This window comes from Varanus komodoensis, unplaced genomic scaffold (genome assembly GCF_004798865.1).
Source record: "Varanus komodoensis strain SLA01 unplaced genomic scaffold, ASM479886v1 scaffold22, whole genome shotgun sequence".
Taxonomy (NCBI): Eukaryota; Metazoa; Chordata; class Lepidosauria; order Squamata; family Varanidae; genus Varanus; species Varanus komodoensis.
In genome coordinates this window covers 5,656,886-5,670,265 of record NW_025335606.1, presented here as the reverse complement: position 1 = coordinate 5,670,265, position 13,380 = coordinate 5,656,886, and the positions used below count along the sequence as shown (strand labels likewise).

At 48.9% G+C, this 13,380-nt stretch overlaps 1 protein-coding gene across 9 annotated transcripts in view; it reads left to right on the top strand.

Moving 5' to 3' along the window:
- LOXHD1 (lipoxygenase homology PLAT domains 1) overlaps positions 1 to 13,380 on the top strand; it is a 191,111-nt gene that overhangs the window by 52,163 nt on the left and 125,568 nt on the right. For all 9 annotated transcript variants that reach the window (XM_044431528.1, XM_044431523.1, XM_044431530.1 and 6 more), the window contains 4 exons: positions 262 to 422; positions 1,661 to 1,747; positions 7,021 to 7,156; positions 10,078 to 10,232. In XM_044431528.1, the coding sequence (XP_044287463.1) occupies positions 262 to 422; positions 1,661 to 1,747; positions 7,021 to 7,156; positions 10,078 to 10,232 (539 nt within the window). The remainder of the gene's footprint in view (positions 1 to 261; positions 423 to 1,660; positions 1,748 to 7,020; positions 7,157 to 10,077; positions 10,233 to 13,380) is intronic.

Genomic DNA, 13,380 nt, shown 5'->3' with positions numbered 1-13,380 from the left:
GACCATCCCAAACTCCCCACACCAGGTGCTTTTCGGCCATTATGGTGCAATGGCCTTCCTGACTGAGAGTGAGGACATGGAAAGGTGCACCTGTTGAACACCTGCACACCGTACAGCCATTAAAGGCGCAGAGAGGGCTGCCAGGAAAAGGAAGGACACTTGTTTCATTGGCAGCTGGTGTTTCTTAGTTTGGGTGATGCCTTTCCCCCGCATCAGTGCTCTTCCTTAATTTTTATTTATTTATTTTGCGTGACTGTGCAGAAAATCCTTGGTCTCTGTGGATCTGGACAAGTGACATTAAGGGTGCAGGGACTGACGCCCCCATCTTCCTCCAGATTTATGGTAAAAAAGGAAAGTCGGACGAGATGAAACTGGACAATAATTCTGATAACTTTGAAGCTGGACAAATTGACAAATTCATGGTATGGTTTCTTAGCTTGCATATGTACTCCTTGCTTCCCATTGGATCTTAAGAGGGCAAAGGCCACCTTTGGTTGCATAGCCAGAAGCGTGGCTTCTAGATCGAGAGAGGTATCACTGCCACTCTGTATGACTCTGGTGTGCCCACAACTGGAGTATTGTGTTCAGTTCTGAGCTCCTCATTACAGGAAGGATATTTCCAGTTGGAAGCGGTGCAGCACAGGGCCACAAGAATGGTGGCCGGATTGCAGGGAAAGCCGTATGAAGCGAGACTGAGGGAGCTGGGTCTTTTCAGCCTCGAGAGGAAGAGACTCCAAGGGGATCTGTTGGCGACATATAGATATGTGAGGGAGTGTCACACAGAGGTGGGTAGAGACCTGTTCTCCCCTGCACAGGTGGGCAGGATACGTTCCAATGGAGTGAAGTTAAGGGAACCAAGGTTCAATTTGGATGCCAGGAAGTACTTCCTGACAGTTAGGACCCCGAGGTTATGGAATGGGCTGCCCCGGGAGGTGGTTGAGGCCCCATCGGTGAGGGTGTTCAAGGATAGGCTGGACATGCACATGGTAGGCATGTCATGAACAGAGCCAGCTGGAGCCAGGGGTCAGACTAGATGGCCCAGGAGGCTTCCTTCCCCTCTCTTCCCTTAGCTACAATCCTCACAGTAGCAGAGGAGGAAGGATATATTTTTCTTGCAACAATCTTTTGTTGGGTGGCTTGGTCTGGCACTGGCAATTGTGACCTGGTAGCTTTAGAAAAGAGCTGCTTTTCCTAGAGGTGACAAGAACTGAAATGGGTTTACTGTTCCAGATCAACATACCTACCTGTAATTCTAGATTCTCCTTGTGGGTGGGACTGTGGGGACCATCATAGCAAGCACCAGGGAGGTTCGCCTGGTGCCAACGCATTTTTCTTTTCGGCGCCAGGCAAACCCCTTTTTATTTTCCCATCATTTTAATGTTGAATCGGTTTCAATGTGGTTTTTATAATATTGAACTACTGGATGCTGTGCTCTATTTTATCTGTTGTTTTGTTGTAAACCGTCCCAAGACTCTAGTAGATGGACAGTCTATAAAGCCTTAAATAAATAAATACTAATCTCACCACTTCACAGCTGAAAGCAAGATGTTTTGGGATGTGGGGGCAGGAGCAGAGTTTGCTTAGCAGGACAACTTCCCAGCAGACTGTGCCCAGCCTAGTAAGAACCTCCCACAAAAACGTTTTCTCCTTGTTCACACAGATTGAGCTCCCAGACCTAGGAGCAATGTACAAAATCCGGATATGGCATGAGAAACGGAGCCCGTTTGCTGGTTGGCACCTGCACAAGGTAAAGGTCGCTTGAGCTCTGGGCAATGTGTGAAAGGCACCACTGTTTATGCTTGTTCCCATGAATTCACACCCATGTCTAACACTGAAGCCAAGATGTGGTGTTGGTTTTCGTACTCGCATGTTCAGGGAACCCTTTCCGTGGAGGGTCTGAGCATTTGGTTTCTGAATGTGGACTCAGGTTTGAATCAGTAAGAGCCAACAAAAGTCCTGTCCCAAAGTCTCAGATGGAATCAAAGCTTGTGCTCTAGAAATAACTGAATTGTATAAATTATTTGGATGAAAGAAAAGGCGTAGATTGCTCTAGTGTTTGTGGCCTGTTGCTTACATATGCTTATCACAGATATTGCTTGGTAAAAAGTAGGTTTATCTCCTGCTCATTGCAATCCATTCAGGTAGATTTGTCTGATTCTGAGCTGCCGGGTGGAGGGCGAGGGCTTGGGAGTTTTAAAGCTGCTTAGTGACGCTTCTCAGGCAGAATCAGCTTGCTTTGGAAGGTGCACAAAGGTTTTCATGGTGGAAGCGGGAGCAGATGTGAGGCCCAATCCTTGACCCAGGAAGCGATGGGAGAAACAAGCTGCCCAGGCACAGCATCTCTGCTATTCTTGCCCTCTTGCTCTCCAGCAGTCAAAGCCCCCCTGGTGGTGCAGCCAGAGGGACCAAGGGGAGCCTTCCAGTTTAGATTCTACTCTTTACATGGGCAGAGGCTTCTCCCTCAGCTATGGTAAAAGGATATTTAGAACTGATACTGTTCTATAATCTTTTAAGTTTCAGTAAAAGAACTGCACTTCATATCATTATCTTGAGTTTGATAACCAGAAGGAGACAGGAAAGGGAACTAGCTCATGACCATTTCTGCCATTTCTAGGGAGAGGCAAGGTGCTTAAGTGCATATTCTACTATCCAAGATCGACAGGCGTTGCACAGGCATGCTAAACATGAGGACTAGAAACTTATTTTGTTTCAGTAAGGACAGAGCCTCAAGATGATTGATTGTGTTCCCATTATCAAGTGTTTTTGCTGCACAGTGGAATAGCAGGCTATTTATAAACTCTGCTTCAGATAGTCATGGAACAGGAAGATACTCCTTTTGCTACAGAACCATTTGCAACAGCAAAGACAAATGACCTTTTTAAATCAGGTCAAATTGTTCATCGAGCTTGGTTCTGGGTCTCTGATTTGATAGGTTTCTGCCCACTTTTTGTGCTACGTGGAAGTGTAGAGGATCCTGTTGGAGGTTAGTAAACCCTGAGACCTTGCGGAGGCAGACTGGTTCCAGGCACTCATTCTTAGCTCATTAGTTTTGGTTTGCTGCCACTTCCACTCCTGGAGGAAAGTCCTGCTGCAAAGGATTCTCCATTCATTCTCTTATCAAAGACTTTAATAGGACTGCAGTGTTTTGCCAGTTATTCAGATACAGATCTTTTGCAGCATGGTCCTAAACATAATTGCTTAGAAGCAAGTCCCTCAGAGTTCAGTAGTAATTCAGTTTAGGATTGCAGCCTTACTGTGTAACCCTATGTGTTTACTTAAGAACAGAATTGCAGCCTGAACCAATTATAAGAGTGTCCTGACTGGATAAATGGTTTTCTTGTCTGCCACGAGAAGAGAAGCCTGAAGGGAGATAGATTAGCACTCTGGGAGTACTGAAAAGTCTGTCACAAAAAGGAAGGCCAGGATATCTTCTCCGTCATCCCAGAGTGTGGGGTGCAGAACAAGGGGCTTGAGTTGCAGAATTCCAGCTAGATATCTGGAAAAACGTCCCGAGTGTTAGAACAGCACGACAATGGAGCCCATGCCTAGGGAGGCGGTGGGCTCTCCCACACTGGAGGCATTCAGGAGGCAGCTGGGCAGCCATCTCAGAGGGATGGTTGAGCTGGGAGTCCTGCACTGGCCCCTTCTGGCTCTACTGCTCTATGATATGGTTCTGTCAGTCTTTCTCTTCTTCTGCGTGAGGGGCAGTGAGGGCAGGAGTGCTGGACTGGGGACCTGGGAGAACCAGGCTCTCGTCCCTATTTGGCCATGAGGTTCCCTGAGTGACTTTGGGCCAGGCACTCCCTCTGAGCCTAACCAGCCTCACGGGGTTGTTGTTGTGAGAATAAAATGGAGCCAGGTAAGCCACTTCGGGTTCTTTGGTAAATTCGTATCACAAAAAAGCCGAAACAAAATTCTCACCCATCTGCCCTGGCCGAATTCAGTTGTCACATCTTGTACTTGCCTGCTATGTAACATTTATGTATGTATTTATGTACATATTTATATGCCGCCTATTAACTGCTGAAATGCTTTCCTAAGCAGCTTAGAACTACATATTAAACATAGTGAAGCAACACATTAAACATGTATATAAATAACAACATATTAAAAACTCTTAAAAGCAACAGACAATTAAAACATCAATAATAAACAATAATATAAAAATACTACCAGCATTCATAGGGCTAAGTATTTTTTAAGGTATGTTTTTGCCTGGTGCCAAAAAGAAAATAAAGATGGCTCCAGGTGAATTTCCCCGGGGGGGGGGGAGTTCCAAAGATGGGGAGCAGCAGCGCTTCACCTGGTTGCCACCCGTCTCGTCTCCCTGAGGAGCGACTCTTGCAGAAGGGCCTCCTGAGCTGCTCTTAGTGGGTGGGTGTCAAATACGCAGCTTTCCAAAAGGAGGAGCCTGCCGGGGGTTGAGGGCAAACCCCTTTGGGGTCTGTCCCTCCAGCATCCCTGGACTTCCTCACATGCACTTCCCAGCCCTGCCAAGCGAGCTGAGCCAGGAGGAACTCTGCAGGTGCTCGTGGACCCATAAGCAGCAGCCTTCCCTATCAGGTGCAGTTTCCCAGAGAGCAGCTGCAGGATGCAGAATGGGGTGCTGTAAGTGGGCGGGCCGGGTGCCATTCCCTGCTTTCCCACTAGGGGCAGCACTGGGCACTGTGAACGGGCAGGCCAGGTGCTCTTCCTGGCAGCCCACTGTCTTCCCGACTGGCTGGTTTTGGGAGCAGAGCAGGGGCACAGTGAGCAGGTGTGCCAAGCCCCTTTCCAGGTGACCAACCTTCTTCCCTGCATGGGCAGCCAGTGGTGGCTCCCCCCGGCATGGAAGAGGCGCACTGCTTGTGCGATGCGTGAGCCTCATTTGCAGAGAAGAGATGCTGGGAGCCTTCTCTAGGAACTTGCACATGGGGCCGCTGCAAGTGGACCAGCGTCCGGGAAGCCGAACCAGGGAATCCAATGGATGGATTCCTCACGCATCTCTGAGCAGGGAGGTGGCAATCCCATTTTCTGTTGAAAACACAGGGATTCAAACCCAGAGCTTTAAAAACTCTTAAAGCCTAGCCCTGGATGGATACATCTGTCAGGTCTGTTTTTCTCTCACATTCTTTATTTAAAAACATTCTGCTATTGCTTCTTTGGTTGCTAAAAAGACCTTTGACAAAATTCATTAGGCATTGTTCATGTATGTTGGTCTTCCTGTAGAATTTTGAAATGGGTCAAAATTTTATTCTCAATCCCAAGAGCTGGAATTCTGACCAATGCTCTTTTCCCAGATTTTTTTTTTTACTTAGGAGAGGTACCAAAGATTTTTTCCACTTTTTTCCACTAATATTTGATTTATGTTTGGACCACCTTGCTGTGTGCTATTTTAGACAGAATAGTGGCCGATGTGGTTTTGCGCATGATAGATTTGTATTCAAAATTATACTTTAAGTGGACGAATGTCATTGCTTATTTCAGAATTCCAGTCATTTATTCCAGCGCTGATGCAGCTGATGAATACTTTGGGTTGTTATTTAAACCTCACAGGGCCATGCTACAAAGGTAAATGCCCGCAGCAAAATTGCAACAGTCTGTTCTTCCAAGGAAGACAACTTTGGAGGGGGCAGTCAGGAGCAGAAACTGGGCAGGGTAGCCTGCATTTTCATCTCCCCACTCCTCAAGCTATTTCAACCCTAACCCTAACCCTTTCTTTGGGGATCCAGGTGTCTTTGATTGCTTAAATCAGCCTCCCTCAACACGTTGCTCTCCAGATGTTTTGGACTTTAATACCAAAGTTATCATTCCCAGTCAGCATGTCCCAGTCCAACCCATCTGGAAGGTGGCTAGACTGGCTTAGGCATTCTCAGTGTAAACCAGTGTGTTGGACCGCTCTCAGTTCAAGGGCTGATTTGGTTTTGGAGAAGCCTTTGGAGACTGTGTTCCAGTAGTGGGAAAGGATTGGGACCAAGGAAAGGGGATGTGGCCAGGGTTGGGATGAGCCTGATCAGAATCGCTCCCTCCGCCATCCACATCTATCTTCTCGTGCCGGCTCCAGCCCTGTAAAGCAAGCTCAGCTGAGAGGAAGTCCACAAATACTCACAAATCCCCCACTGTGCAACTGGCAATCTTCCCCACCAAGTGCAGCAACCCAAAGGGCAGCTGAAGGACATAGGAACAGAGGAGCAGAGCGAGCCAGAAGGGGTCTCCTGGGCCATCTAGTCTGACCTCCGGCTCCAGCCGGCTCTGCTCATGACATGCCCACCATGTGCACGTCCAGCCTATCCTTGAACACCTGCACCGATGGGGCCTCAACCTCTGCCTGTGGAAGCCCATTCCACACCCTTGGGGTCCTGACTGTCAGGCAGTGCTTCCTGGCATCCAAATTGAACCTTGGCTCCCTGAGCTTGGCTCCATTGGAGCACATCCTGCCTTCCTCTGCAGGGAAAAACAGCTCTCTACCCCCCTCCATGTGACACCCCCTCACATACCTGTGCTTGCCAGGAACTTGGGTTCTGCAAAGCAGACTGGGATCCGCAGAGCGCAGGAAACCTGATGGATCCCCACCCCTCGGGGGCTTCCTCACAGAACCCTAGAGGTGGCCACTTGAGGAATCCCTAGAGGCTGGATTTGATCCCCGGGCCAGACATATCCTGCAGCTCTGCTATTAATGACACTAAAATAGATTTATGGCATGTGTTGTTTCCTCTGGAACACCCTGGCTCTTCTTGAAAACAAGGATGTTGAAAACATATTTAGTTGAAAGTCCAGTTAACTGAGGAGAGGAAATAGAAGTAAATACCATTTTGACCAACGGTTTTTCTCTGCGGGTGGCCCAGCCAGGGGATCTTGCCTCTTGTGATCCATCCTTGTGATCTAACCCCGTCACTGTCATTTTCCCCTGGTGATCTAACTGAGCCTACACTTGTTTGGTAACTTGCCCTGTGTCTGGGCTCCTCATCCGCCCCCCCCCCCCAGCCTCTTTCATTCACTTTTAACTTTGTGAATTCTGGTGCCATTTTGGTTTGATGAAAGGTGACTCTTTTGAAAACCCTGACCAAAGAGAAGTACACGTTCAACTGCGGCCGTTGGCTGGATATAAATGAAGATGATAACGAGATTGTGCGGGAACTCGCTGCTGAAGGCCCCCTGGTCACTGAAGTGGAACCAGGTAAGAAGAAAGAGGATTCTATAGCAATGAACGGTAAGTTCGTGCAAGCGTTGCCGAGAGCAGGCGTGCACCCCCTCAACCTGGGGCCCACGCCTGTCCCTTTGGGGGTCCCAGTCTAGCATTCCAGGTTGCTCCGACTCGGCCTTCCTCCTTCCCCTGCTCCCACCCCCGTTCTCCAGCCACCAACCGTCTGGTTGTCCCCTAGCTTTGCTGCAGCTTTTCCCTATTCTAACATTTAGAAAGTTAAAATATGCTGGCATTTCGGCCTCACTGCCTTTGCCTTACTCCCTTCTGCTTTCAGTCCTGCCTGCCATTGGAATGATGCTCACGGGGGTTTCTCCAAAATGGAACCCAGCCTGCGAACTGGAAGCAGTTCTCCTAGACAGGCAGGGGAACAGGGGCCCTTGCATGCTTTGCTCAGCTTTACTGGCACTGATGCATTTGCAGGCACCTGTGGTGGGATGATTCGCAGAGCATCTCTTCACTGGCTTTTATCAGACATCCAGTGATTGTGCTGAGACATCAGCGGAAAAGACAACAGGTCTGGAATGCCAGGGCCATTCGGGCGAACTAAGGGAACCTCTTGCAGCTTGAGGGATGAATCCCATTTCATGGGAAGCTCTTGCTGTGTGGAGCTGAAGGCAAAAGGACTGCAGTCCAAAATGCCAAGAATCCGAGCTGGGCAAGTTCTGGCTCCCAATAACTAAGCCTGAGAAAGGACGTTCTTAGAGGGGGAACTGCACAAAGCGGGGAAGCCACCAAGGTGTGCTTAGAGCAATAGAGGTGGGTTTACTGGGGGCAATGTCCATATTTGCCCCCCACCTAGGTTAGTCTGGGCCTCCGGGCCTGAGTTTCTGCGCTCCTGGGTGACACCTTCTTGCTATCATGGGTGCCTTCAAGAAGGCTGGGTTGCAAATGTCATAATTAACTCATTATGGGCATCCTTGTACTTAATCTTGTCCTGCCTTCATTCCAAAAAGGATGTTTCTTAAGGTGCCTGCTGTCCATTGAGATAGTGTAGAAACAGTGAAGGAGGCTAGATTTAGAAAAAGAAACAGAGCGAGTCAGAAGGGGTCTCCTGGGCCATCTAGTCTGACCCCTGGCTCCAGCCGGCTCTGCTCATGACATGCCTTACTATGTGGACGTCCAGCCTATCCTTGAACACCCTCCCCAAAGAGGCTTCAACTGTTCCAGCCATTCCATTTGGAGCAGGTCCCATTCCATGCTTGATCCAGGCACTTCACCAGGCCTATATCTGTCTCCAATCAGGAGAAAAACTGGCATCTTTTTTTAAAGTGAAAGGTCTTACAATACTGAATTCTTCGCACGTTTATTGCTCTGCACATGCAGACTCTGCTGTTAGAAACATATGAAACACACATAGCCCTGACTATCTTGTAAGGGAGCTTGGGACAGAAGACGGACTGTTCCACTCTTTCACCTCCACATTATCTGCACCACCTCCCGCAGTTCGCTCACAACGTCCTTTTATCGCAGGGTTTCCTTCTCCAGCCCTTCCCCTCGGAACCTGGGTGCACCTCCCTGATCTGTGTCCCCAGGCAGGTGTGTGCGCTCACTCGGACCAGCAAACACTGGGGGCCGAGGTTGGGCCAAGCACGGATCAGCCCTCCTCGGTCTACACAGCTGAGCTGTCTAAGAGTGGTAACCTCACACCCGTGTGTGTTGCTGATCTGGCACCGCTTCCAGGAGGCAGGGAGCTGACACTGGGATTTGGGATGAGAGATACCGACCCCCCTCCCCACAGCCCCAACCTGCTCATTGATCAGTATGCAGAGAGGAGCAGTTCCCGAGACATTACAGGGACGATTAGACTTGCAAATGCTATGATTAAAATGTCAACAAACCTTTGATGAAGTTTATTTTTAATCCATGTGTGAAGTGGTTGGCTACCAGGGACTGAGCACATCCCTGGCTGGGTGCTGTTTGCCGAGCGCAGGAGGCCATCGGGAGCGAGTGCCGCAGTGCTCGGGCCTCCCCTTTACGAGCGCATCCTCTTGGCCCAACGGTGGATCTCGGCAAGCAGCACTCGGCAACCAGGGGCCAGCACAAGGGCCTCCCACTCGCTCTTTCCCTCTCCGGCGCCAATTCCCGCCACTCCTTTTCCTCTCTTGCCCTGTGACCAGGTGACCTGAGTTCCCGCTCAGGCTGAATTTGCAGACCTTGGCACTGGAGGATCCGCACGTTGTGGGAATGCAAGGTGACGGGCCTCAATCTTGGCTCTCCCATTCTCTGCAACTGGCATTGCTGTAAGGGACGGGAAAGGGGGATTTTTGTTGGACAGGTGAGGAGGGAGAGAAAAAGCACGTGAACTCAAGTTTTGCTCCTAAACATGGTTTTCAAATAGCAGGATTACATCTACATAATGATAGTGTAAGAGGAGGAAAATCATTTCTGTCCCTCTCCCTTTCCTCCTGCCACTAAAGCAGCTCCAGTTCGAATGGAATGGTGCGCTTTTACCGAGCTATTATTGTGTTCGTTTCATGTATGTTCACCACTGAGCACAGAACACGGAGCATGGGCAGAGGGCTGCTGGAATAGAATCCACATTTGGGCTCCCACCGCATGGACGGCACAACGGGGTTGTGGGCATTCCCAGCATTTTGCCTAACAGAAGTAGCAGTGGGTGGGCAAAAACCCGCATGCTTTTTATGAGGTGTGCTTGGCGCCCAACAACACGATGCTTTAGTGTTGCTCGGGGCCTGTGGAAGGTTTTATGTTTCTGGGAAGGCAACCGAATATAGAGTGCTAGAAGCATACAAAACAAGCGCACAGCTGTAGAATTGCCTATGGGAACCACGAGCCGAGAAGCGGCCAGGGGACTGCCCTCTGCCATGTGGGCGAAAGCCATGCGGCTCAATGGCGGCAGTTTTATTTCATTTTATTAATCTGTTCCTTTGCAGTGATTAAGTACCGGGTGACGGTCTACACAGGGACAGTGAGTGGAAGTGGGACAGATGCCAATGTCTTCGCTTGTCTCATCGGGGAACAGGGAGACACGGGGGACCGCGTCCTACAGAACAGCGTGAACACCGTCAATAAGTTTGAGAAGGGCAGCGTAAGTCAGAGTGCGTCTGTGTGGCTGGAGGAACATCCGTGGCGGTAAACTAGCTGCGGAGAAAGGCAGAGAGAGAGGCGGGGCGCTCTCATGGGTCTGGTGGTCCCAGGGGCATCAGTATTTGCAAAGAGGCTGAGCTGGGAGGAGGGGACCAGTCATGGAACCTGTTCTCAAGCCATGCAGGGTTTTCATTGCAGCTGGAAATGGCCCGGGAGCCAGTACAGTGAGCTAAGCACAGGTATAAGATGCTCACAGCATCCCATCTGAGTTGGCAATCTAGCAGCCTTCTTTGGGACCAGTTGCAGCTTCTAACCCCTCCCCCCCAAGCTGCAACGGGAAGCTGCACTGCAGCCAAGCCATTGTCTTCTTGACACAGTGCCGATATGCTGATACAAACTGCTTTTCTTGCTGCAGAACCTAGGTGGTAGCACACGAGGCTGGTGAGCCCTGGGGCAGCGGGAGCTTCATAAGAGCTACCCATGGAACTCAGGTCCATCCCCAGATAGGTTCATCACCATGGAGCACAGTGCATAGCTCAGGATAAAAGCTGCCATGGATGAAGGGCCCCGCTGACACAGGCATCAATGGCCTTCTCGAGGAACCGGCCAGCTTTTGGTTTTACCCCTTGTTTGCCTGCAGTTGCTGGTGGCCGTTTTGTTGGTCCCAGAGATGGAGAGCAGAGCCTTGTTGGAGGTTGCATGTGATGGAAAGGAAGTGAACCGCAAAGAAGTGGGTGAAATGAAGGAACAGGTGGCACTGCTTAGCTTTTCAGCATCATGCACCCCAAATTTCAGAGTCAGTTTTCTCTAAGCAGGTGGTACAGCATTTTGCGGGCGTTTAATGTGGCTTCTCTGCAGTGGCTGTAAGACAAAGAGGTCTGAGTTTTTATGCTCCAAAAACACACAACAGGGAATGTCCCCAGCTGCATATGAATAACTGTAACACACCCTTTCCTTAGCAGAGCAATTCAGGAAGTTGTAGACAGAAAGGGAAATGAGTTCTCCTTCTCCCAATTCCTCAAAGAAGAATGCATGGCAGCTCTCAACCTGTTGGACACGCAAAGAAGGGGAATATTAAAGTTATTTATATGCACCACTTAGGTTGCTGTCCCCTTTTTGGTGGGTTATAAAGCAGAAACCAGCTTGGAAGCACCCCAGCAGACCAGCTCTGAAGCAGGATTTTTCACATGAACAGAAGCTGTTGTCAGAATGCTCTGCCATGTGTATTTCCAAAAGCCCTAAGTATTCTTGTTGCTGTTTATCACAGATATCTTATTAGAACAGCTCAAAATGCTTTTAAATACACCTATTGTAAGAACAACAGAATTATGTATTTCTGCAAGTATTGCCCAATGTCATTAAAGAAAGAGCAGGTGCTATGTTTTAAAAAATTTCTATCTTTGCGTTCAAATAAGCAAACGCAGACATACAGAACCATGGGTCAAAACCAGATGGTACTTTAAATCCATATCTAGCAGCTACAGCATTTTCTTATACTCTAGAGAGATAAGGAGACACAAACAGGATCTCAAAAGTCCTCTACCTATCACCACATGAGGTGGTCCTGCTTGAAGTTTTCGCACTGTCATTTTTCTGCTGGTGGATTCCTCTGAGGAGGAGGAGAAGGAGGAGGAGGAAGCAGAGCTCCCAGATCTGGATCCCTTTATACCACCCATGTCAGAAGATCAGGCAGAACCTGAGCCCTCAACAAAGGTCCACCTCTGGTGTAGATCCACCTCTGTCAGGAGCAGGCTGGACCCTGCCCCAGGAGGGCCATCATCTCAAGTAGCCGGCAGATAGGGCTCCTGTGGGAAGGGATGCTTGCCTGCAGAGAGGGACAGCTCAGGAGAAAATGTTCCTTCAGGAACAGAGCTCTGGCTGGAGAGCTGTGGCTGAGCCTGGAGTCGAGCTCAACAGGCTCTGGCAAAATAAGCCTTCAAGGTCCACCCAGCTGGTGCAGAAACAAGGATGTTCTTCAGCTTTGCCATCCCTTGATGATGGATGGTCCATGCTACACAACCTTGGCCTCCTGCTTGCCTCTCTCCTGAACTGTAACTGAGCCATGCCTTGACACTTACTGAACAGAAACCGTGGCTTTGATTGCTTGTCTGGTTTTTGGCCTGGATTTTGGGATTGCATCACACATGGGAGTCTGCCTCAGCCAAAGCAGATCCATATTAAAGATTAAAGATCTGCCCAGATTAAAGCTGGGCAAAAGACAAAGCTGCTAGATACGGATCTAAGTCGATGGCTGGGTTTGCTCCATGTGGGCTTTACCACTGAGGAAAACCAAAAGACCCGGTCTTCCTTATTATGGGCCAGTGTGGAGCTTTCTGATGGAAAACCAATTACTGCTAATGTGCTAATAAACCCTGCCATTTAAGAGGCCCACCATCTTGTTCACTGGAGGCAATCTCCATCCATTTTGCATTTGTGCAGAGAGATCTCCTCACACACTACCATTTGCATAGTTTAGATCTGCACTTGAATATTTCACAAGCCATTTCTCTACTGATTTATGCTGAAAGCAGATGATTAGTACCTACAAAGGCAGAATATAAATATCTATCCCTCCCTGCGGCACATTTGTCAATTAAATGATGCGGAATGACTTTTCCTGGCAGGAGGCCCTCCAGAAGTGTTGGACTACAACTTCCATCATCCCCAGCCAGCCAGCCAGCCAGGTGCTCAGGTGGAGAAGGAGGATGTAAAATGAAGCAATAGTCCGTAGACCTTGCCTGTCCTTCCTCATGCATCATTAATACTAATCTAAAGATCTTCATCAATGACCTTCCTTAATCATTAGTTTTCAATTCACAGAGGATTTTCCCCCAGTCCTAACTTCATTCAATTTGATTTCTGTGAATATAAAGGGAACATGTTTTGATTTTCTAATGCTTGCCCTCACAACATCCCTTTGAGGCAGGCCATCATTCTTGCCATTTTACAGATGGTGTAACGAAGGAGCGCTCACTTGCTTAAAACCACACAACAGAATTAGGGACAAGGGGGGACATGGATCCCTTTCTGTGAGGTTCTAGTCTTCATATCCAGCAGTCTGAAATAAGCCTTAATGTCTTGATCCTGGTGTCATGCATTTTAACTCTGCTTCTTTCTCTCTCTCTCTCTCTCTCTCTCTCTCTCTCTCT